This window comes from Sitodiplosis mosellana, unplaced genomic scaffold, assembly GCF_009176505.1.
Source record: "Sitodiplosis mosellana isolate CC-2019 unplaced genomic scaffold, AAFC_SMos_1.0 Smas_scaffold_47, whole genome shotgun sequence".
Classification (NCBI taxonomy): domain Eukaryota; kingdom Metazoa; phylum Arthropoda; class Insecta; order Diptera; family Cecidomyiidae; genus Sitodiplosis; species Sitodiplosis mosellana.
This window is the reverse complement of record NW_022595289.1, coordinates 1,206,676-1,233,504: the sequence shown is the minus strand read 5'-3', so window position 1 is coordinate 1,233,504 and position 26,829 is coordinate 1,206,676. Positions and strand designations below refer to the sequence as shown.

Here is a 26,829-nt window from a genome sequence, read left to right as displayed (position 1 = left end):
CGAAATATAGCATGTATCAAATGTACATTTTTGTAGGTCATTTTTAATCTGACCGAAGTGATCGGTGATCTGAGAGTTCGGATGAATAAAGTGATAAATTTATGTATAACCATCTCGTCTCATTTGATGGGTGAAGGTCATTTTGTATTAAAACAATATCTGGTACCTTTTTTACGAATCACAACATTTGTCATCATTTAAATTTAAAAGTATTTTATAAATTTCCTTTTACGCGTAAAAAATACGTGTCAATTTTTCATCATGCTATCTCGAATGTGTTGTGGTTCATCAAAAGAAATCGAATCATATTGCTCAACAATTACTGAACAGCTTGACTAGCATAAATCATTTTCTTTTTCTTGGTCATTCGCCCACATTTCTGACACTCAAAAATACGTTTCATATGGGAAAATCAAATTATTTTCTGTAGCGGTGTTAGTATGGTGGTAATTTTTTTTTGAAGAAATCAAAATTTTTGGAAAATTAACTTACATCCAGTATGTTGGATGCGACCGTTGACTACTATTAATATTCATTTACGAAAATCACGCAAGCTGAAAATTCATCTATTTTTACCACCGGCTAAGCGTTTATTTTTATCGTTGAAAATATCATTAATCTATTGTTGAAAACAATATAAGTGTTATTAATTATGTGTTTTCTTTTATAACCGCAACTTCCAAAATATGAACACACTTGTAGGTTATTGTGATCGGACCGCCCAATTTTCATTGCCCGCAGCAATGATGTTATTAATTTGTGTAAGTGAGTAATTTTTGGTTTTTACCAAAAAAGAAATAGCATTAGTGATAGGTACGGTACGATCTATTTCATTCCATTAAATATCATTTGTGATCCGAAGACATTGTGTGTGTCTTTGCGTGCATTGTAATGTTTTTCTTCAAGTTGCCCACTTACGTGGGATAGTGTGCAAGCCAAAAAATTTGCATCTGGTGTGTTCTGTAGGCGCGCAACGTATGAGGATGACTGCGAAAAATTTGTACCACTTGCATTTTTAATGTTTAAGTTCATTCGCGCGATTCCATGTATCAACATACTGACTTGCTTCTTCGTAGTGTGATACACACGCTGTTCTTCTCGTACTTGTATGAACGTACAATGTATATATGGTTTCATATACCGAGATGTGAATTGTGAATTGCATCCAAATACTTTCACAACGTTCGAAGTATTTCCAACGTTGGCATCAAAAAACAGCGACAAATATATGCAGCGAGATACTGGATTCAAAGGAACTATAAATCCAATGAAGAAACTCAGAAACCAAATATGCTTGAACAAATAGACTTTTCGCGCTGTCTATCTCTTCCCTTCTCATTACGTTACTCTTTGTTGAGTTCATAGATGTTTGCCATTATTATTTCTGTTACTGGTGATTCAACAGCTACTCGATCTTATGAAATCGTGAGAGAATTGCATAACAATTGAAAGAAGATAATATGAAGATGAGTACGAGTCTCTAGCTGCATAAGGTTAGACGAATCGCTTGGAAATGAATAAATCTCTCGCTATATCTTCTTCTCGTAGATTTTTGTGGCATTATTTTGATCTTTCTTCGCTGGTTGGATGTTTTTAAATATATCATTCGGTTCACGTTCTGCGCCCCATCTTCTGCCGAATTGCCACTGTATGCATTGCATTTTCGTAACATTTGCAATGTGTGTTTGCTTCACTAATCTAACCAGACAAATTTTTGAAGAAAAAAATTGAAAGTTGTTTTTGAATCACAACGATGATATAATATGATACTCGAAGAAAAAATATATAAACTAATGGACGGTATCATTTCGATTCTTTACAATGGAAGGTTTTCAGTTATTAAATGAAAATTCGAAAAGAAAGATATATTCAAAGGATGGCATGATCATTCATCATGTTCCTTTTCCTCTTCTTCTTTCAATCTTCTTCTTTCAATCTTCTTTCTTGAAAAGTTTTGAATACTGTCATTGTAATTTTTTTATTCATCAAAACCCACCGTGAGAAACGGAATTTTAATGAAAAGATACATACATTTAAAAAGCGCTTATGATCATCTCAGAAGTGCAGCCAATTAATTATTATTTCAATGCATCATTATCTCCCACAGAAAAAAAACACATTTTGATGATAAAGATGGTTCGAGTAGAATTTTGTTTAATCAAAAAGGGAATTAACGCATTTAATGAGTTTGACCACAAATAGGTTAATTTAAATACAATGTTGACCCAAGCGTGTTAACTTCGTTCATATTTGACATGGTGCTTCCAACGCCGAAACAAAACACCGATTCAATCTGCTCACTATTTTGTAATAAAATACTCTTCGCTGTGGATCACAGAGTGCCAAATACAAACGGCATGCATTTAAATTAAAATAATAACCTGATTCTGTATTATATCGCTATGACAATTATGCTGGTTTGCTATATTCCTCCTCTACAACGTACGTGATCTATGGAGATAAATGGAATCTGCAAATGCAATTAGAGTTCCCATACTGATGATGCTGCTGCCGCCTCTCAAATTGATTTGCCGCTATTATTTTTTTAATATAATCGATCGGTTCAGCGTGCTGGCAGCAGACATTCGCCAAGCGCTTATTACCTGCTGTAAAGATGCAAGCACCATAAAAATACACAGTCACTCATTCACTCGATTCAACTCGGCAACTCAACAACTTAGCGGCTCACTATTTTGTAACTCTTCCTTTCATTTTCATTTGGTCTTTGGATATAGACAAGTCAACAGTGTTTTTCGTGTGCTCGTGCAGCCGAATTATACATACAACGGCTTTTAGCTTGAAACACATTTCCAAGCTGTTTGTGGATGAACCATCAAAAATTTAATAGAAAACATTTTTGCGGAAAAATTTTTGAAGTAGAGAGGATAATTTCAAAAAAAGGGGAAAAAATCGAAGTTTCGGTGGTAATTTTTTTTTCTTCGATACCCAAAGTTAAAAGTTATGAACTGTGAGTGAAGATTATTGAGTGGAGTTTAAATGGAAAAAAATAACGTGCGCTATTTCATCCCGAACAATTTTCATTCTTGCTTTCGTTAAGGATTTAATTTTAGTGCACACTCCTCTTCGTTGGATACATTCATTTTTTGGATTACTATACACCAGTCATCTCTGAAGATAATTTTTTACGGCCCATCGCATACTCAGCAAAAGGAGAAAAATGAAATTTATGGATTCTTATCTATTGCTCGGTTAGTAATGATTTTTTCTTGTTTTTTTTTTTCATTCGTATTTTTGAAAACGAACAAATTGGAATTCAGATAAATGAGATAACAACCAAATTATAATATTTAATGAGCATTTTTAATCATTCAATAGGTTGTTTCAATTTCAAGCACATGAAATTAGTAGTTTAATTCATAATTCTTTTAATTAAAACCAAACCATCCAATGGTGAAGTTGAAAGAGAAAAAAAACATGACAAAACATCAGTGAAGTAATAAACTCATGCTTCGTAGAACCTTTGACTTTTTTCCAGCCATGCGTTTTTCACAATCTCCAACATAGTTTTCAAATTGAATAGAAAAGTTACATTTTATACGGTGCTATGAAGTTGGAAAAAATCCCATGTGTGCACACCTTTGACAGATATTGTTATGAAAAAAAAAAAAAATGAAACTATTGTGTTCTCACAGTGTGAAAATCACTTTGCAGTGAAAATGTGCAAGAGAAGTAAAAATCTAATACACTATATAGAGTGTATCGAGTGCAACTTGAATCCAATTGTTTAGTCACTTGGTTATAATTGTAATAGCTAATAGGTTTCATGTCCATGTGGTTTGATGCCGAAATCTCGATTGTGAAGGAAGTCGAGAGCCATAAAAGAGCTAGGGTAAATTTCGTTTATGATCCCTCATCGAGCAATTTCTGAATTCAGTTGAAGTATAGAGAGATTGAATTAATAACATGTCTCTTAATTTTTTAGTAAAAAAATGTTAAAACGTTTCAATGTTCTGCATCTTTCATCTGCAAAGACGTTATTAATTTCATTACAAAAAATAAAACAACAACAAAAACTCAAGCCAATCATCGGGTAGACTTAGTCTGTGTAATTAACACTCATCTCATGGGCACAAGTGAACATTTGCTTTTATGCGAATGAAAAGCGAAAATGCATATTGCTTTGCGTACAAGCAACAGAAAAAAAAACAAAATAACTTGAAAAAAAAACGTTAAAAAATATGGTAAAAAAATTAAAAAATTGTGAAGAAATACATGAACTAAGACGAAACAAGAAGAAAAACCAAGGTGCTTATGCCTGTTTAGTATTCGCTGATTTCTTTTTGCATATTCACATGCAACAAAGGTATTATTAACTCATAAGCCAAGAGGGGCGGTGAATATGCCGTGTAATAAATACCAAACGCACGTACTGATGCATTAAATCTGCACGCAAATATCATAATTACGAGCTCATAGGCTTTAACATCACCACAAAATGATGTCAAGAAGATGCTGGTTCCTTTCCACACAAAAAATGAAGAAAAAAAATTGATGAAGATTTTGACTACCACAAATTTATCATTTATCTCACACGAAATCTTGACATCACGTTTTGTCAATGAAACGCCACAGAAACAACGGATACGCACGATATTTCTGTTGAAATGTCGGGTAATTATCAAGAGTTTTCTTTTTGTATAGCGTTGGTATCCACAGTATAATACAGATTGGACTTAACTAGCAACGCTTGTTCATAATGTGCCACAGTAAATATATGATATTTCCCACTGTTTAAATAATATATCAACTACTAATATCACTAAATGCTCATTTGCAACATGGAAGCTGCCATTGTTTGCATTTAACAAGGAATTGAACGAAATACTACGCACAACGCCGTAAATTGTGAAAATGCACGTGTGAAGTTTAGATTTCCATAGATTTTTTTGTTTCCTTAATTATTTTCTTCGAACTTGGAAAATTATGTAAAAAAAAGTGCAATTTATCAAGCGTCCAATTAAAGGCAGCTGCAGAAATCCATTCAATTTTCATAAATATAAATTGTATTAGTCGGATGCTCAATTCTTTTTTGGAGATTCAAAAAACCTTAATTAACAATAATTAATAATTCAATCATTTCAATTTACTAAGCGATAGTCACGATTATACTACAGTTAATACAATAATAAAATAGTTTCGTGATAAAATGTATCGTGCAGAAGATGAGCATGTCCAGATTTCGATCTGTCCGATGGTGGAATTGTCTTCGTAGTGTATATTGAATGGTTACCAAATACATAATCGCTATAATTATTTTGCTCGTGTCCTAAAATTGCCTTGATCATTTTAGAGTGAAAAAGAATCACCATTATCTTGGATATAAACAAAAGGCAACTATTTCATGCAACAAATTCCTCACACGCCTGCAAATGCTATGATGCAATGCAAGCAAGATACGCACTGTGCACTCTTAAAGAAACAATTGCGAAGCGATGGCAAAACAGACACAATATATCGTGCTTTCATTACTTATTCGTTGCAGTAATTAGATAAGAAATTGAATGATGCGATTTCTTTAGTAGCGGAGAGGTGTCGTCACAATGAACTATCATAAATCACACCGAACAGATTTCGTAAATAGTTTACAGTTGCTCGACTTGAGAATAATTAAAAATCCTATACCTTTGATACGATTTTAGAATTTATTGGGAATAAAACTGCGTTTTTTTTCATGTCAACAAACCGTTTTTTTTCGATTCATACTCTACAAACTGCATAAAAAATTCATTTTTCATGGCATTCTCTTATACTTCCAGTTAGACTTAGTTTACAATCGAAATTTTGTGGAAGGGGTGGAAACGCTAAGCGATGTAAGATGCAAGATGTGTAGTGCGCGATGTGCGATATACGGGTTTTCGACGACTCTTACGTATATAATATAGAATTTGCGAATAAATCGGCAAAAAAGACAACGCGAAAATCCCAACGATAGGCGTCGTGCATATGCTTCGTTTTTCCTCACCATTCTCTTCAATTGAATCGGGCCATCGCATAAAAAGTCATTGCATAAACTTTAGAATGTTTACAAATTCCACTTGCTTTTGATCACGTTCATTTGGTACATCATCATTACTTACGTTCAACTTATGTTCCATGTGTTTTGCACCAACTTTTTCATATGAAGCCCTAATACGATAGACGTTCTCGTGGTTATAGACATCATTTTGGCTTTTTCCCATGCTATTCACTACAGTTGTAATTGTTTTTTTTTTTGCTTGAAAAACCCGAAAGAGACGCTAATGAAACTTAAAGATGCGTTAATGTGTATATGAATGCAACGTTCATACGAGATTTTGTGCAACAATGACGTATTGAGTCATTCATTGGACTACACTTCTTTTCCTACCTTGAACATCTAAGATGGTCAAATAAATCGTGAAAACGCCACATTGTATTTTGCACTAATTTCGATATTCCACGATCAGTGATTGAATCTTAGAAATAAATTAAACAAACGTGCTCTTATTTGGAATAAAAGTTGAAAGATTTGTTAGGCCTACAAACAAAGCCAAAAGCTTGTCGTGCCAATTTAAAAGGAGTGTCGTAGTACATCCATGAATTTAATGAACATCGTTTGAGAAATTACCGGTTTATGTATTCATCATAACATGTTACATTAGTTGCTCGTCAGATGTGGTGGGCGTTTTTATATTTGGGGGGAAAAACGAAGCGATCAATGAAAGATTTGTTATTTACAATTTCAACTAGGGCTCATAATCATTATGATTTCACAATCGAAACCGATCACCAGACTTCAACGATTAAAATACTTTCAAATCAGTTAACAAGGCACGTATATTCTGTGCGTTTGCTCATTGTAAATCATTCAATCACACAGCTGCTGCGAAATATCGAAAGTGAAAGAGAAGCTGTGAGAGAAGAGCATTCAATTTGTAAAATGAAGACGATCTGCAAATAGCGGTCTTCAAATTAATTTTCGTTTAAGTGAATCACTTTTCATTTTTAGCGTGAAAATTAGTTACAGTACCATGAAAGGGCAAAGAGAGATGTATAAACCGTGGTGAAATGCTCATTTGCGACTGTGAAAACCGCTTCAACTTGCTTCACCAATTTTATTTTAATGAGATTGTTCCTCTCCAACATAAACACACAATTGACTTCAGCTTGAGCATGAGGACAAAGAGTGAATTGAATAGGTATTCAAAAGTAAATTTGAATGTCAGCAAACTTTGTACTTTGCCATGATGTATGTATCTGTAATGCTATGAAAGGATTGTTGCGTTCTTTAATTCTTCGTTATGTCACAAAACAAAATACACATATAATGTCACAAATCCGCTAAACTTAACTTCAAAGCAAAATTATCGTCAAATTCTTGTTTCTGATTGGAAAATATTCAAAAATACAAATCATTGAAAGCGAACATGATTTTTATATGCAAATGTGGGCAGAAGTAACGTTCCGCTCACTACAGCCTATGGAAAATGATGTTCATAATTTTAAATCATCACAGATTCATAGCTCTTTGAATCGAAAAATATCCAAACTTGTCAGTTGTAGATGCACAAAGCGCTTAAGTTCAATTAGTTTTTTTTTCTTGCTTGATGATGACGACGTAGATTATGTAAAATGTTACCAGAGCTTAATAGGCATCAAGTATAATTTCGATTTTATTATAACATTATACAAACTGTTTAATAAACAGCATGTTCAGCTCTTTTAATCATACATTGGACTAGGTTGTGCAATGTACACACATATTAGGTTCTGCAAGAGCATCTCCAAGAAAAACCGACTATATGTGAAAATGGCACAACGAGAGAAATGAAGAGACGACCTCTATGTAGGGGGCAAAGAGAAGATAGCTATAATGGTCAACATTAGGAAGAAAACCGAACTCTTTCGGAGCGTTTTGAATACCGGAATAAATGAACACCATTATTTACAGACAGCGCATGATATCGCACGTTATATAATAATGTGTATGAATATAGCACGTGATAGAAAGTAGTAGTTTATAACAATATGACGGGAACATCACACCTTTGAGCTTCACATTCATTCTTTCAAATATTCTTAGTTATTATGTTTAGAAATAAGATCGAAAAATGGAAAATATTGAACATTTATTGATACAATCATATCTTATCAATTCTTATTTGCAGTTGGAATTTTCTTAATTTCCATCGAACAAACGTTGCAATTAACTTCAAATATCAATAAAAATGGAAACAAATATCCAACATATAGTCTACAAAACATGCCCAAAACTGACTTCACTTGTCGCGACAAAATTCTAGGTGGATATTATGCTGACGCAGACACACAATGTCAAATGTTTCATATTTGCGTGAAAATTGCCGGAGTTGGGGTAAGTTATCTAGCATTATATTTTGTTTTTCATATTTGTTCCAATCCTGTTTTTTTAATTAAGGGTTTAAAAGCATAAAGAGTTCATTTACACTCTGTAGTCGAAGTTGAAAAAAAAAACATCTCTGCGATCACATTCCATTTTCATTGTCACTTGGTGTAGAAATTAGTTGTAGACGTGAACAAGATGCCCATGTCAACAAGGCTACATGTTTACACTTTATTTCTTCAAAATTAGTTCTTATACCTGATGAACGTGCATGTAATTAAAAGATGATAGATTTCAGATATGAAATGTTATAGACCACAAAGACAATACTGGTTTCAATAAATCGACAACGCTTGGCTAAACGCTTAATTAGATTCATGTTTGCAGGTAGAATGAGTCAAAGATTTTATTTATGGGATTGCATGTTTTCAGAATTAAGGTTAGCGGTAACGGTATTATTTGATAGAGTTTTTTTTATCGACGGCTTAATAAAATCTTCATTCGCAATATGCAAATCACTGGTACATGAATAAATGAATCATTTACATTTCAATAATATATGCTAAGTACCTGAAGAACTATTTACGATTTTTGATGCGATGACTATGAAATCTACGTGTAATGCACAATATAATAATAAGCCCGGTTTGAAGACAACAAAATGCCAATCATACACGGCCTAAGAGCACAGTAATTACATTTTTTCCCTTTCATCTTCGTGTTTTCATTTGCCTGCGAATTTGGCTAAACTGCAAGAAAACCGAAACCTGTGCCTCAATCCATAGTGCAAAGTAATAATAAATACTTTTTAATTTCAAATATGAAATAATGGAGTATGTTTAAGTTTCAAGGTCGTTTACATGGGAAAAAATCGGTCGCATTCACCACCTAGTCAGAGTTATAAGAGTATTTGGTATTGGAATCGTGTGCACATCATTGCTTGCTTAACCGCTTGGCTATTGTTGACTCTTTATGAATCGAAATGGGACATTAAGTTTGTCATGAAGTCGCAAAGGCTTTAGTAAAAATGTGAATGTAAATGCTAAATCACAACATTCAATCAATTCAAGATACATATTTCTCTATGAAGGAGAGGAAACAATAGCGACAAAAAAGATTTAAATTGCAAGTCTTCGCGTTAACCTTTGTGTGTTGATAGAAAGTGAAAACTGTATTAGTTCAAATACTTATTTGGAATGGAAGAAGCAAGCTTGAATGAACTGAACCGTGAAAAAAAGGAAAGAACATTTAAACTTAACTCAGCAGATTGATAGATGAAGCCAAACGTGCTTTTGCTGAGTGCCATCCAAATTTAAAGTTTACCAACTTTCGACCGTTTTTGTTTCACGTTCTGCTTCAATGTGTATTTACATTTATGCCGAAACTTTCTCGTTTCATTTCACATCTTAATGACTGTATGACTGTAATGGGTAGAAAGATACGCTTGCCATAGTGCAAATATTCGGAGGAAATTCGTTTTTTTTTTCTGTTCAAATCATGAAACAAAAAGAATCACAACTGTAAATGAACTGCCGTTCATGGTTGTTCATTGTCGGATGTCGCAGTTATGTACACGAATCCAATGGCGCAATCGGAGGGTCTTATGTTGTGAGGTGTTTCTCATCTCTATTTCTATCATTCCTTCTCCTTTAAAGTCATGAGATCGAATAGTTGACTTTTGTTGCTGTTGATGTTGTTGTTGTTGTTGCTGTTGTCGATGTTCGACTTCGTCTTTTACGAATCTATACTTTCATATTCCCAAGTGATTTCAGTGACCTTTGCATCAAATGAGATATGTTTTATATGCCATTTTAGATTTATGTGTGCACCGATGAACCAATAAAAGAAACCATAATCGCATAAACAATGAATTACGGTGAAAAAAATGCTTTTCAAGCACTTTGTGAAAAAATATGACAAGGTTCAAATCTTTCAAATAGTAAATGCGCTCGCCATGTACAGGATTTTAACAATACCTACAAAACTATTGATGTACAAGACGGTCGACAAATTCCTCATATTGATTAAATGCTTTTTTTTTAAGTAATAAACATATTCAGCCGCCAGAAAACGGAATCGTGTGACTTTTACAATCAAGATTGACTGTAAAAGTTATGTAGGGAATGCACGTAAGCCAGAAACCATATTTGGTTGCTTGGTATGGTTGGAAAATCTTGATTATTCAGAGTTATGCGTCAATATTATATTGTTTACGTGAAATATTTATGATTAGCTGGTAATATATTTTGGATTTTTATTTTTTTAGATCACCGATTTTAAATTTCTGTGCCCCAACTCTACAGCATTTGATCAGGAGGCACAAACCTGTGCAGACTTCGGAGATGTAGACTGCGAACAAGCCACCTTATTTTATGGCAGTGACAATTTCGATTTGTATCGTATTGGCTCTGGCTTTGAGAGCTCAAAACGCCCAACACCAGCTACAGAAGATGAATCAACGTTCCATTTGCAACGAGCCGAATCAAGTATGTTACATTTGGATAAGTTTAAATATTTTCAAAGTACTTTGGAACGATGCATCGTTGTTCAGTGTGCAATCACTCATCCAATCTGAAACCGAGTCTTTTTTTCGTTTAATACTTTTATAACTAAAAACTAGTTAGACATGCTAAAACAAAAGAGAATCGTGAAAAATTCCGTCCGTTTCTCACAATGCCATTTGATTGATCCATTCTTTTTTTTCTCCATTCAATGAATGACTCTGAAGTACACGCGTGTACCTCGGGTATTTGATTTTCTCTTCACGTTAATATCGTTATGTTGGATCCATCTTATTTTCGTGTGTTTTGAAACGAAACACACCGTAGAGTGAGTGCATTTCGACAACAATTTGGCTGAATTCTGCAATGGCATACAAACACGTATATATATGTTACTTGTACATATACAACAGTTGTGGAAGTGTTTTGCTATTTATACTGATGTACTTGGGAAATGTATTATCGATTATGTATATCATCCTCTACAAAATTTTGCCAATCACAAGACAAACTCTGGGTTTCAAGTTATACGTGAAATTATTTAACATTTAGTTCCAGAGATGAAACAGACTGAAACCAACACACTGTGAAATATGCATAAAATCAAATACGACATTTTGATGATCGAAACCGTGGTATCGTATGGAAAGCACATTAGTATCGCCTCTTTGCCCCAATACACGCTCCCATTATAATCGCCTACTATTCATCGCTTTTCTGCAATCGATGTCGATTTTGTGTGCTACGTCTACTGTATAAAATGTGAAACACTTTGATGCTACGTTTTTTTTTTATATTTACAAAGATGAAGTGTGTCTTTTCATGGCTAAAAACTTCTTTTATTTCGATGGTACCCATCAAATTGTTGAAAAGCCAACGCGTGCAAAAAAGGCAAGATCACTGTGTTATTTAACTGCAACCAAGTGGCAAAATAGACAGTCCAATTAAAAAAGACGAACATTGCCGGAAGTTTAGTTACGAAATGATCAATTCTTTTCGTTAAGCGTTTGGTGTTTGCTGCATCTATACGAACATTCGAATAGGTTATTTGAGATGGTAGCCCAATCGTTTATCCCTTCTCTCAACGAAATGTTGTCAAAATAACAACACTATCTTTTCATCTGACCAACAAGGACTTTGATGCTAAAATATCACTCATGAATCATTCGTACAGACAAGTATTAATTATATAGAGTAGTCTACCGTAGAGAAGCAACGTGTAAGTTTCCAACAATTTAAAATACAATAAAGAGTAGCAAAATAATATATGAGGAAATTTATTTCCGTAAAACGATTGGATTTTATACTTCATACTTCATACTTTTGATCACAACTCAAACATTGATCGTTCAGCTTTTCAACCATTTTTATCTCGGTCCAAACATTCGGATAAAAATCCCAACCTTTTGGAAATTAGTTCACTTTATGTTTTCAGCAAAATTTTAGATTTCCCAATTTGGCTTTGACTTATCACTTTTTACTGATTATTCAATTATCATCATTTCGTTACATATTAATGCATATACGTATCATTGTTAAATGACAATATTTGCTTGCAGATGATATTCGTCGAAGTAAACAATCGAATGCTGTTCAAAATGCTTTATACAATTTGGGGTCGTCATTTAATCAACGGCAATTTGAATTAAGCTCGGTAAAGCCGGTTAATCAATACCAATTGCAGAAGCAAACGACAACGACAACCACAACAACAACGACGACGACTACACCTCGCAACAATTTTGCGACCCGAAAATCACCGGTTACAACTACAACACCCTATTTCGCTATCAAAGCGACACCGCTAGTACTAGCCCCGGCCAATTCAAATAGTACGTTAAAACGTAAAATTTTTGACATTTTTGACACATGCTAAATGACAAATTAAATATGTTAACCTTTTCTTCTTTTAGACAATGATGAAATATTCAAGGGATCGCACAGCTCCAATTTCTACAGTAACCGTAACAGTAACGATGATGACGATGATTATAAGAGAAGCTCAATAGCAAATACATCGAAGAGCCGTCATCGATCACGTGGCCGGGCGCAGTACCGAGGAACTCCTGCTACGACAACTTCTACTACATTCAAACCACCAGTTGTTCAAAATTATACAACATTGACGCCTTTCACCACAAAATCCACCACTCTGTCTCCATTCAAGTTCACATTTTCTTCTACGGTTAGAGCAAACCCTTCATTATCACACGTCGCAAATCAAATAAATTCCACACCTCTTGGACCATTACAGCAACAATATCAGCACCCAAATTATAATAATAATAATAATAATAATTTCAATAGTTTCAAAATACAACCAACAACGTCAGTACCGATCTCACCAACACAAAAAAGTAATTTCCGAGCAAATAGCTTCAATAATCTGGTTACGACTCAGCCAAGTGCTTTCAATGCCCCGCAGAGACAGGTAGTGTCCGTACCAACACCTTTCAATAATAACCATATAAATGCTAAAAAGTTTGAAGGGACCAACGCAAACGACAAGCCCATCATTAGCAATGGAGCATTTGCAAACAATAATATTTATAATGCTAACTTGTATAGCTCGAATGCAACAAACTTCAACCGCCAAGGTAATGGGCGAGTATTTGATAATCATAACGTGATTAATAATTATCAGACGACAAGTCCATTCGCTAATCAACGTACAATTGCCAATCATCTAACCACCAACAACACGGTTTTGCGTTTGGCTCCAACACAAGCCAATTCATTTGGATCGCAAAATACCGCGTTCAATATTCAAAAGCCAGCGAACGGTAGTTTCTATCAACCAAACCAGCATTTAATAACCACAGTACCACCTTCAACCACAACACAGTCCCGAAATTCGTTATCACCGAGTCGACCAAATTTTAACCAACAAGACTTGATTAATCAATTTAATTCCGAACAGCGGAAATTGACGCAACAAAATCAATCTCTGAACAATCCGAATGTACAGAGCAAACAACGGTCAGATGCTCAGGCTTATCTCAGCCTAGAACAAAAGCGCTTACAGTTACATTATGATATCAATGATTATTTGACTACACATAAACAAACCCCGTCGAAATATTCTCCTACGTCGGAACAATACAGATCCGTTCAATCGTTGTCAAATACAAACTCTCCACATGCTTCACAACCAAACCAATTGTTCACACAAAAATATCAAGATCCTCTGTTTACAACAACGCCCAAAATTAATAAGCAACCCTTTGAAATAAACTACAATCAACAGTATCAAACACAACAGGACAGACCTTCACAGGCTTCAAATCATCAGTATAATTTTAATTCACAAATCAATACGACACCACAGCCAGTAATTCCAAAACAAACCAGTATCAGTAGCAATAGTTTTGTATCAACATCTACTAAGAAATTTTCCACACTGGTTCCGAAAGAGAACTATGCACCCACCACATTCAAACCGCTATTTTACTTCAATGTGGCCAAACAAATCAACGATAACTTGAGCACACCATCGAAACCAAAATCCATCACCGATAGCTCAACAACGACCTCGACCGCCCGGACTAACCAAATTGATCCAATATTCATTCGAAATCCCAATTTCTCGCAGTTCAACTTTAGAGAAAACTCCTCGAATAAACAAGAAATTCCAGTTCGATCTTTCAAAGCGGCGAATGCAAATGTAACCGCAGTTGACGAGAATGATGGCCAATATCATCCCGAATTGTATGAGAAAGACTTTGCACGCTACAAAATTAAAAGTCGGAAAAAGCAACAGCAAGTCATTCAAAGTACATTCAAACAAAACTTTGCGAAACCACAAAATGATTTCAGCGTTAGCAATCATCAACAAAATATAAATCGGGGAGGGCAAAAAAGTGTCGGCAGTGCGGAGGAAGAATTTTTAAATACGGCACATTCACAAAATATAGCTGCGAGTGGTAACGAACTATGGGCGCATTCGAAAAATTTGGCTAAATCAAAACAATCGTATAGCATACCATCGAAAGCGCCAACTACTACTCCCCCTAATAAAAACACAACCATCAAGGAAAAACCATCCATTTCCAAAGATGATAAAGATGTAAGCTACGATTACGCGTACTATGATTCGGCGAATGATACACCACATGATTATTCGGAATTTGATTTATCGGATTTCGGGAAAACGCGAAAACATCAATAGGATCGACTGAGATAGTGGAGACGTACAATGAATGTGTGGAGAAGGAAAAATGTTGCAGTTCGTAAAAAAATCATATTGCCAAGATGCTGTGAATGGTGTCTACATGAAATCTAAATTGTTATATAATTCGTGTCTCTTCCATTATAAATAAGACATTCTCATAGAATTGCCAATATCATGAAATTTCACCATAAAAAATATCTATTTATGCCATTTCGAAGTGATTCGACTTTATTTTTGAATCCATGCATTTTTTTTCAAGTTGTCTAAAATTCTGAGCAAAAATGATAGAACAAATACTTCTAGATGCTTTATCAAAATACCGATACAAGTGTTAACGGGTGGTTCATAGTTTTGATATAGAATATGTTCTTCCAAACAAAAACCTATGAACAATCCATTTGATGGGTATTTCTTCTTTGGACTTGAAAAAAAATTATTGTTTGGAAAATTTTCAAAAACATCTTGTTCATAACAAACAGATCACATAAAATTGGTTCAACTTAGTGATGCAATATATGATATATCAAGCATCTTTTCAATGTAGTTCAATTGCTCAGCTTTTTGGTTAACCTTGAAAAAAAAAAACTGAAAGCTTTTATTTCAAGGGCTTCGACTCCGCATTAGTTTTGCAAAATGAAAACCTAGTGTGAAACACGAAACCTACAAATACGAATGTTGGTTTTTTGTCGCATTGAAGGGATAAACTAGCATGAATAAAATAAAAATTCAGGATCAATGAACAGTGCAAATTCATAGTTGATATCTGTAAATACAATTTTCAAAATACATTGCATTATACAGAAAAAAAAAATTGTTGATTGGAAATATTTCATCAGTCTAAATTATGATATGTTAAATTAATGACAGGATAAGATTACAAATGTAAATTTTTTTGAAATGATTTTTAATAAAACTTCAAAAATAATTTAAAAAAAACACTTGTCTTTTACATGTAATAGGAGTTTATTGTTCGTATGTAGAACGTGCATCATAAGTGCACGCCTTTTGACTGATCATTTAACATCAAATTGAATATAAATGCTTATATAATGCTTTTTTCTTATACAGATTATGCCTACTGTTTTGGAAAATCAAATAAAATCGATCTGTGATTGATAAATACACGTGAATTGATATTTACTTTACGAATAAAACTTATGAATAATCTGCTACGTCTTTCATGTAGATGAAAATCATTATTGATACGAGAATGAATGGAGTTCAGTTCAATTCTTCTAGTAATTTCGATTATGACCGTGTATACGAGTATGTCACTTGATTTATTGCATCCAACTATTGCGAAAATTGGTTCTAATCGTATTTAAATTGCGCTTGAATTAGGCATATTTCAGCTTGCTACTCTTCTTTCGAAACAACTTCCGCACATTTATGATGAACACAAGGCATGTTAGCACAAATATTACGAACCACGTAACAAACAATGCAATTATCGAAAATGATTCAGGATCTTTTGAGTCAAGAATATGATTTTCGCGAAGTAACCAATGATCTTGAAGCCATTTGGTTCCGTTTGCCACCGCACACTGTTGCTGTATAATTATTTCCTGTTGCTGAATCTATATAAACAGAAAGAATTTTTGTTCAAAAGTTTGGTGCTTTTCATAGGTAATTTAATTTGATTGCTCACGTGTTTGTTTCGGCACAATTGTTTACTTCCAAGCGCTGCTTCTGTGAATTCATCTGCTATTATCACTGGTAGTAGCCATCGTTGCGGTGAAAAAGTCTCACTCCACCATAAATACCATGGTATTTCACCGATATCTGGAAAAAAAATTGAATAAAAACATATGAAATTGATCGTGAAAATGGGCTGGATGGGAGGACTTACGAATAACATAACCACCGACGGATGCTATGGCCAACATTATTAGCATTAATAGAATGGAAGCTGCTGTTTTAGTATTTAATAGGTGCGAACAGAAATGCGTTAATATTTGCAACACCGTCAAGAATAGTAACATGTAACCTGTGAAAAAGTGAGAATGAAATAAAAAATATTATGTTTGGAATGTGTGTAAGTGGTAGACAGCATACCAGTATATTCCCCGATGCTATATTCATTTGAATTTGAGTAAAGACCCGACATGGCATGGGCTGGCAGAAGGTATATCGTCCATATGCATAACGATGGCAAAATATTTAGCAGCACCTGATAAGGTCATCATTGAATTCGTTAGTGGCTTTTGTTTATAATACTGATTTCATGGCTACAACAACAATAATCACCTGTATGACGATGTAAACGGTTCCCCCATAGAACTTTAAAGCAATATCTTTTTCGGCATATTTTCGATCGGTGTGAATATCTTTTATGGTCATTAATAATAATGGAAAAACGCAAACCATCATTACGCAATGGTGATATCCAAGTCGATCGTTATATTTCAATTGTGAATCGCTTGCTGGAACATCCCAGAAAATACAGCCGATCAACAATGATAGAATGGCCGCTACGATAAGTTTACTAATCCATGATAATATCGATCCAGGTTGTTTATAAACGATGAAACGCTTGATAAGCGCGTACAGTTGACCACAAAAGCCGGCACGGCGCACGAAGTATGGCAAAGCAGTTGGAGGAGCAGCCAAAGGCGGCTCTGAATTCATCTGATCCCACGCGTTGGCCAACGTTTCAATTCTGGCTGAAGATTCTAGCATTGCAGCAGCTGACAGGTCATCCAGTGTAACCAGGTCCACTAAAAGAAAGCGTAAAACATTCAATCAAGATTCTTTATCGAGATTTGTGAAATTATAATTCTATTTCAGTACAGTAATAGTCAGCAGGATTCTTGAAAGGAGGACAGGGGAAGCCAACACTGCCCATGTAACGTGGTAGGTCGGATCGACTACCAGAATATATAGTCCGTCCGCCAGAGAGTAGAAGAACACCTGAGCACATCGACAATATTTCGAATGTTGGAGGCTGCAGCGTCATGATAACCATTTTACCATTACTGCACCATTGTCGTAGATATTCGACTAGAAAGAACGTATCAAATATATCCATATTTGTCGTAATCTGATCCAATATCAAAACTGATGCGTCCGTAAGCAATTGGCAGGCAACACAAAGACGTTGCTTCTCCGATTGTGTTAAACGTGATATATTCGAAGCCCTAACAGCAGTCAATCCTAAATCTTCAATCAGAATATTTATCTGAAATCAAAGATATTTCTCTGTTTAGAATTGATGGGGTGCTGATTCTTCTGAAGAACAGAAATTACCTGTTGTTTGGAATTAATCGTTTCGTTTGGACCGCGGAGTGTTGAGTAAAAATTAAGAATACTTTTTACGCTCATTCGTGGATCAAGTGAACATTTTTCTGGTGCTGGCACATAGCTACACAGATTTTTTAATCCATGCTGTGAAATTCGTTGACCATTAATTAAAATATCGCCAGACGTACGATCTCTTATTCCAGCTAAAGTTTCCAGAAGTATCGTCCCCTCCCGACTTGACGTAGCCATGATGGCATACAAGTCACCAGCTTTCGCTTGAAATGATACCCCTCTCAAGTTTGGCTCAATATCTAAGCAGTGAACTTGTATGTTGGGGTAGACAAGCGCCATTGCAGCAGATTGTCGACGTGATGGTGAAAGGTTTGACATTGGAACTTCGGATGCATAATGTCGCATGTGTCTTTGATAGTCTCTTCCAATCGTATCATGGCCGCTGGTTCCACCCAGTAGATCGGCCTCACTATGAGAACGGTATCCATAGTGTTTGCCACCTCTACCACCTCCATTCATTTGTTGATGCAAATGAAGCCCAGCTATGCTAGCGCGGCTGTGTGCTTGCCGCAGGGCCGATATCGAAGGATTGCCCCCGTTATGCATGTGTGATCCGGGTCGTGAATGTTCCATTCCTAGTGCACGAAAATCTGACTCGCTTCGAAATTTACGAATTTTGCTATTAGGTGGAATACGGCCACGTGCTGTTGTTTCGTTGTCACTACTATCGTATCCGGATGAGAGTCCACCTCCTGAACTATCTCGATAACCGTTGTTTATGTGCGCTTTGTATCCGGGCCCTGGACCAGCACGATGTGTCCTTTGTGAAGCTCCCATATTCGGAGGAAAGACACGAGGTAGCCCAAACTTCAAATAAGTATACATATTCGAACCTAACGGCGACCTTTGGATGATTGAGAAATTAGTGTTGTACCATAAAATGTGTTCGTATAAATGCGTTGGAAAAACCTTACTTTGGCCCATAGCGTGGGTGATTTAAAATTGATTGCACAGTGGTGTCTCTAAGCTGAAAATTTCCATATGGCAACGGTGATTTATCCGACGATCCCAGCGCCGAATCCGTAAAATCGGAATTCAGATTTTGTCTAACGAACAAAAAAAAATAAATAATTTTTCTTCAGATTTTCATTGCATTTTATGTTATACTCTTTCATTTCTAACCACACACAGTGCATAGAAAACAACTGATGCATAGAAAACAACTGAAATAGTTGTACAAATCCGAAAAAAATACTATTCACGGTGCCTATTAGTCGTTTCAATGCGATTGGATTATCTTTCAACGCGAATCCAAAACCAAGCAATAACAATTGCCTCAAAATGTAGGTCGCTGTTTGAATCATTCCATAGGGAAATGATAGAATTAACCTTGTAAATATTAATGCGGAAAAGTAAGTGTTGCATTTGTAGTTCAACTTGTTCTTGATTTTAAATTCAGTGAATTTTCCAAAACGCTACGAGCAAATTGAATGCATTTTAGTCTTTGCTGCGAAAGTAAAAGAAACGTGTATAGGGAAAAGGTTTAATTACACAGGTGATGAAAAAACGAAATTTTCTTTACTATTCGTTTTATTATGGTTGGCGCTTCGAAACAATTCATAAAATGATTCTTTTATGCACTAATTTTCGCAGACTCTCATCTGTATTGCAAATCATTATTCATCTTTCGTCGGCTTCGTTAGATTTTCTCTTTATGTTTTCTCGGCTCAATCGTTTTGTTTTTTGTTTCATATATATCTTTTTTCTGCTTTTGAAAATCGAGCTTGAAGTTGTTCCGATACAGTCTGAGCGATTTCTTTTTATATATAATATTATCGCCATTCGTTGTGATTTAATGGGTTTTTTTCTCTCGAAATGCTTATCCAAACTTTACCTATAAATTGACCAGGCGTGCAAATCTTCAGAAGCGGCCTGCGGTGCTATTGGAATATTCGGACCTTGAGGTACAGAATAGCGCCTTTCATTTCGGTCACGTTGGTGATGATGTGATGAGTATCCCATGTTGTTCATTTCCATATTCTATGCGAAAAAAAAATTAAGATAGTTAAGAGTATTTTGTCGACTTTTTTCCCCTAAATTTAATGTAATTTATTTCATTTGGTTGGGTGAACTTGAAACTTTTGTTTAGATTTCTATTAGTTGTTTTAGTAAATTTGCAGACTTCCATGAATTTTCTATAAAATAGGCTTGAAATAACGATGCCTATGTTTCTTTTTCATCATAGACGAACCAACAATTCGTAATAAGAAAATCGACTGTTCCATTAAAATACTTTCAGTAATGCAACCAATTTCTAGTGCAAAAATTATTTACCATTACTTGTTAGCATTTTTGAGTTATCACTGTAACAAAACTGTAACAAAACTCTCAATGCACAATAAATTCAATTTGAAGTCCCGTTCAATAAATTATTGCAACGGCATACACAGAAGATTAATGCACATTTCGATCTAAATAAGTTGCACAATGCACATTCTATATTTCAAGCAATAAAACTATAAAACTAGAATAATTATCATTGTTATGTATGATAAATAAGTCGAAACGAGGTTTTTGTCCCGTTGAAATGAAATTAGTTTGCAAAACGACTACATTGGAATATTGTTTTCAGAAAGTATTAGAAGCACATAAAGATCATGTGGATAAAATGCGTACTCTGGAACATTCATATGTAGCCATCATTACTTATCATTTTAGCTGAGATGCAATATTTGAAAATTTTCTGTCACTTCAATATATTTTGAGTGAGTATACAATGTGCTCGCGAAATGTTCACGTTTGCATCATAATCCACACAATTCGCATTGTGTGCGAGCAATTCGCTTGAACCGTCTTATTATTATTCAAATTAATTGTGATGCAAGTGATGTTAATCAATGAAAAACGATTAACCATTATTATGGCCATATCAGCTCCAAATTTAAAACACAATTCGTAGTATTGTTTTCGTTTGGATTTTAAATTTCGCCTTGCTCACGATCCGAAATTCCTCTTCACCAAGGTTGCAGAAGAGATTTTGCTTGGGAACATCGCATAAATGAAAGTAATAACAGCTCACTGTGCATGAAGATCACATTAGTTTCGTTTTAGCAATTCATTTATTTTTATAAAACCACACCTCATCTACCTGTGCGTGTAATATCTCGATTAGCTTGACTGAACTGTCACTCATGGATTTTGCATGCTCTCATTGAAATGAATGCTTGCATCAAATGAAACTGCTATTTTAAACATATTTCTGTGGGTAGACGCTTGTAAAACCATTTTATTAAGGAAAAGGTGCGTCTTTTCCATGTGAACATTCGGCTGCAATATTCATATTACATATTCGAAAAAAAACCCATTGCCATTCACAAATACAGCATAAACAACAACAACAAAAATAAATATAAAAGCATCCAAGCGGATGTGCATCGAACGATTGCAATCAATGTTTTGTTTCATTTTGTGTTATTTTTCTAAAATGAACTGGCTCAAAATTGTTCTGTACCTGTTATTATTTTGTCTAAACTGTGCCCAAATAGCCTTGTTCACATTATTCATTTCACAGAACAAATATTTTTCATTCAAATCAATATGATTCAGCGATGGAAATTACAGACACTCACGCGCACTGATGAGATGTTAAACAAGTTTTGACTGAAGTGGTAAATTGAGCTTGCAATGTGTGCTTCATATCTAACATTCTGCATTCTGGCAGATGTACCTGTTTTTTTCATTACATCTTCGATTTCTTTCGCTATCTTCTGCCAAGCTTCTAGCCTTGCAATTTTAAAAGTTCACTGACATATCATTTGCGGTATTTTAACCATAAGAAAGTTGCTTAGGCTTTAAGCCTTAACGGTTGTTTTGGTTTTCATTTTCATTTTACATAGACAATCAAGAAATTGCAACGCTGTTCCTCGATCATAATCCCGTTACAATGTTTGCTTTTACGCGTGATGCATTACGAAATTTGTGACAACATCTTGTGTTAGATCATTCATTTATCAAGTAGTTAGTTTTACAGTTGATCGGAGTAAAATCTTCTTGTTAATTTTGACTGGTTATGCTGTTACATATCTGTAGGTACAAGATTTTTTATGTATGGCCGAAAATGACTTAAATGTCAAGGAAAAAGTCTAAAAGTCTCATAATCACCACAGTTCAAGTAGAACATTTGTTTTCACCAAGAAATTACTCAAAGTGTTTTTCATATTTGTCTAACTCTTGCTTCTCGTTTACTACACTACTTCTTTGTGTGGGGATTTTTATTAACATTTTTCACATGAAATAGTTTCAGATCATTGTTTCCATGGGAACTCACTTGTATTTAATATAAGATCGCAACTAGAAAAAAGGTCGGAAAAAGAATTCACTTTGGAATCATTTCTCTTGTAATTTTCGTTGCTTGTTCTTCAACTTATCTCACTTTCTTGTTCTATTTATTATAATGCATGTTTATTTTACAGTAATTTGAAACTGAATTCATACATTTTGGCCCACAAATTATAAGCTCTCAATATACTGGATATTCGAATTTAAGCATAAAAAAACATTTTGATTTGTATTTCATTGAGATGCGGCCGCTTGGAATTGTGTCAATACAGCTTGAGAAAATTAGATTCTTTTTTTTTCGATCATTTCCAGCCTCTTGGTCAAATTGAAAGTAAAATAACACCACAACAAAATAGGCCCCATGAATTTATTTGTAAGTATGCAAACCAAGATTGATATCTTCTTTTTTGCTTACTTTCAGTGTTTTCCGGTTGGCTGACTCTCGTCTCGAATTTAACGAATACTTTAACGATGAAAATTGCTGGAAACACGAGGCAGCGAAGTCTGCAAGTACTGAATACAAAGATTGCAACACATGAGGTGCGATGAGGTTTTTTTTCATAATTCTGCAAGTCAAACGCAAGTGAAATTTCGATTGCTACCATCAACATGTGAGTAATACACCTACTTCACACATTGTTGATTTCGAACAATCATCATCAGCACATTTGCAAACTTGATTTGTGCAGTGTTTTGCATAATTTTCTTATTGTGTTAGGTTTTTTGCACATCATACTAGAGAAATGACAATTACATGTTTTTCTTCTTCGTTTCAAAAGTTGAAAATTCGATACGTTTTTGTGTGACGTAAACAAATTTTATCATTTAAAAAAGAGCAATTAGAAGCGTAGAAAAACAAATACTAATAGTAATTGCAAGAAAAAAAGAAACTTTAGTGTGAAATGGTCGCCAGTTCGAATTTGGTCTGCATCAAATGTTTTTGTCGCCTCACCCGGCGGATACAGTGGATGCAACGAATAACAGTACTCGTCAGTGTACGACTTCTTAAAAGAAATGTCTGTGACCAAAATCGATACAACGCTGATTTGTGTGCGCCCGTGCCATTCAATCCCAAAGAACGGCACAACCGACAAAATGAGAGCAAACAAACAATAGAAAAGGTGAACAATATTGCAATACGTTTGATGAATGATCACAACGTGTATGATTATACCTAATCCAGAGATCTCACATACTCGTTCATTTTGTTCATTTATTCAATAGAATTGTGAATAGATTTGTTCTCATTCTCTAAGGAGTGAGCAAAAGAAACACAGAACAAAACAGAGATGCGTAAAACCGTGAGTTGAAATTTAGCGGAATTGACCAATATCTAACGTATAAACTGAAAGCTTCCGCTGCTCAAAGTATTCTGACTTACAGGTTTGTGCAAAGTGAACAACGATAACACAATTTTTTCCACGCCACAATACAATGACTTGTATTGTTAATTTTTAATAGAAGAAAACATGGGAAATGTTTGAAATATCTGCATTAACTGCAATTTGTCATCTGAAGTATGATGAAAATGAAAAACAACGCGTAGTACATCACTGAAATTCTACCACATTTACATAAATAGCAAGGTTTTTTCTACCCACAACTAATAATGTTGCAAACTATCAATTTGCATGTGCCCGCATGCGTGTTTCATAGCAAGAGCTACTATTCCATCTCAGAAAATTTGTAATTTTTTCACGTGTCATATTGTGTCGCTGACACATAGCGTCTGATTTTACCGAATTTAATTTTCTCATAATCATGATTCGCTGGAAAAAAATGTTCGGGCCAGTTAAGTGTGTCATCGCTATGAATATAAATTTGTATGGTTTTAGTCACAGTTTCAGTTAGTTTTGTGAGTCTTCGAAATTCAAAATCAATGGAATACGGAGAACCAAAAACGTTTCCTCGGCGCGAAATTCCCAAACCTTGGATTCGATAAAAAATTCAAGTAAATAAAGACACGAAGAACAATAACAAATGTATACAACATTTTTTGTTTATAAAAATGATGCGTTTCTGAAAACAAAATTTAAATTATGTTCGCGATTGTTTTAAAATATAAATCCGATTTAAAGATGGAAAATATTATCACGAAAGATGAAAGCGTTAAATCGATTCTTTTTCTTTAATGGCCGAAATTCACGAATTGGATGTTTCATGTCTTTCAAAAGCAAAAGAAATGGAAAATAATTGTGGTCTTGTTTTTTTCTCTCTCTCTCAACGTCAAAGAGAATGAAAATCACCAAGAGAGTTGTGTTAAACACTAGAACCGTTTTATATTTTGTTGGAGATAGTAAAAGAAATGCAAATATGAAGAATCCGTTATCACACAGAGAATGTGAATATAAGCATCTGAATATGAAATGATCACAGATTTAACTGGAATTTGGGCTCATTTTATCGTGGAGCTATTTACATAAGAGATATGACTTGAATATCGAAAATGCTTGATGTCTTTATGAAAAATTGGAGAAACACCCAAAATTGACTTACCAATGGAACGATTCAGTACATTTCAACGAGTAATCCACAAACAATATTTGGTTAGTGCAGCTTTACCATTCTGGTTGACGTATCAATGGAACCACAGTTACACCAAATATTTAGAGTCAGTTTGTTCTTTGTTTTTTCACTTGGTTTTCTAACGTAAATTTTCTTTCGAAATTGTTCAGTTTATAAACTTCAAATTGAGCAATTTCTGGGTGTAGAACTTTGATTCAACGGTCATGTGTAAATTCGTTTTCTGGTACAAATTTTTTCAACATCAAATCAGCACCAAAAACACAATAACTGGCTAGTCATTTGCTGAAAGATATATACGAAACAGGTTTTTTTTTATTCAATCCATTGTACTGTTTGGTTGTTCACGCGAACCAACGACTTGAATGAAAGCAAGAGAACAAGAAGAAGGCAACGTAATGAGAAAGGTATCAGTAGGAAAAATAACTACAGAACTGAAAGCCATATAACACGTTTGCCGACGATGATGTTTTCGGATGCTACCACTTAATGGTCGGAGTACGGTTCATATATTTTTATTGGTTTTTCACAAATCACTTCTTCAGTTTCCTCTTTCTCCCAGCGTACGATTCTCTATTTCAAGCGGTCAAAATAGCATACAACGCTAAGTTGGTCAATTTTAGGCAAACAAGTCATATATGGAGCATTGGAGATTAATATTATTTTAGTAACGAATACGTTAGTTCAGATTCTTGCTTTATTTGATTTGAAAATTTAGCCTCACAGCGAATGTCTAATACATTTTTTTCTATTCAAATATTTCCCTGTCTTTAAATTTTGATTGGGTTCCTATTCTAAAAAATCAAAATGAAGTTTTGGAAATCACTCTTTGCAAACAATGATCAACGCTAGGAAAACTTTGTTTCGTTGGATTAGCTCATTTGGGAAATGTTCTATACAATACATTAAAAATTTCGAAAACTTTTTGTAGCTATTGATCAAAAAGAAACAGATTGGAAATCCATTCTCTGATTCAGATAATAATTTTTTGAGCATATACACTACGCTTTCATTAAAATCTGTGTTTATCACTTTCAAATTTGAAAAATAGCAATCTGTTTAGCACTGAAACTAACATTAAAAAAAAAGAAAAAAAATACGTTTTAAAATAATAGAATTCACGAAAAAAATATGAGAAAAGAAGAAAAACAATTTCCAACCGAATAAAACGTTAATACTAGTGAAAAGCGTTGTTTAACTACCGTCACAAGCGACTAGGCATTACTAAATTCACAAACCTTGTACATGTTGGTGCGATCGTATGCTTCATTCTTTGTCTATACTGCCATTGTATATTAGATCGGCATTAAAATTTCTCGTGGAAGCGAGACAGCCCTAGCGAGCATACCATTGCACACAATGAAGAACGATTGAGCTAGAAGATACCGTATATGGTGAAACAACATGATGTGCACCTGAGCGTAAAGCAAACGAAACAGTACATCGCATTCAGCCGCATACATTTCCGAGATTTTGGTAAAAGTAAACGAACTTCACCTGCCCAACACTAAGATCTCTTCTAATTCGAATATTTATTGCAATGATTTTTTATTCTCACTTATTGCACCAAAAAGAATTATGCCAATTTTAATTTTTTTTATGTTGGAGTTTAAAAAAAATACAAACTAAGGAGTTGGGTGTGCCTTGAGCACACTATGATAATCATAGTATGATTCACTGCGATGCCCCGTGGTATTTACCGT

General features: G+C 34.5%; 2 protein-coding genes across 6 annotated transcripts; one reads left to right on the top strand and one right to left on the bottom strand.

Annotated features, from left to right (window-relative positions):
- Window positions 1-2,659: 2,659 nt before the first annotated feature.
- Window positions 2,660-15,665, top strand: LOC129570078 (uncharacterized protein DDB_G0283357). 2 transcript variants are annotated; one of them, XM_055449468.1, is made up of 6 exons: window positions 2,660-2,924; window positions 3,059-3,209; window positions 8,148-8,353; window positions 10,608-10,827; window positions 12,402-12,674; window positions 12,756-15,665. In XM_055449468.1, the coding sequence occupies exons 2-6, from the start codon at window positions 3,179-3,181 to the stop codon at window positions 15,008-15,010; spliced, it is 2,985 nt and encodes a 994-aa protein (XP_055305443.1). In that variant the 5' UTR covers window positions 2,660-2,924; window positions 3,059-3,178; the 3' UTR covers window positions 15,011-15,665. The 2 variants fall into 2 exon arrangements, with proteins under 2 accessions (XP_055305443.1, XP_055305442.1); XM_055449467.1 differs by having other exon boundaries at window positions 2,660-2,968.
- Window positions 15,666-15,957: 292 nt separating this feature from the next.
- Window positions 15,958-26,663, bottom strand: LOC129570079 (ABC transporter G family member 8). 4 transcript variants are annotated; one of them, XM_055449473.1, is made up of 11 exons: window positions 26,365-26,663; window positions 25,100-25,411; window positions 20,160-20,305; window positions 19,240-19,371; window positions 18,260-19,169; window positions 17,804-18,191; window positions 17,261-17,730; window positions 17,069-17,183; window positions 16,863-17,000; window positions 16,662-16,795; window positions 15,958-16,590 (listed from the first exon to the last, which is right to left on the bottom strand). In XM_055449473.1, the coding sequence occupies exons 3-11, from the start codon at window positions 20,300-20,302 to the stop codon at window positions 16,351-16,353; spliced, it is 2,670 nt and encodes an 889-aa protein (XP_055305448.1). In that variant the 5' UTR covers window positions 20,303-20,305; window positions 25,100-25,411; window positions 26,365-26,663; the 3' UTR covers window positions 15,958-16,350. The 4 variants fall into 4 exon arrangements, with proteins under 4 accessions (XP_055305448.1, XP_055305447.1, XP_055305446.1 ...); XM_055449472.1 differs by having other exon boundaries at window positions 26,329-26,365; XM_055449471.1 differs by lacking the exon at window positions 26,365-26,663 and adding an exon at window positions 26,287-26,358 and having other exon boundaries at window positions 25,100-25,486.
- Between the last annotated feature and the right edge of the window lie 166 nt (window positions 26,664-26,829).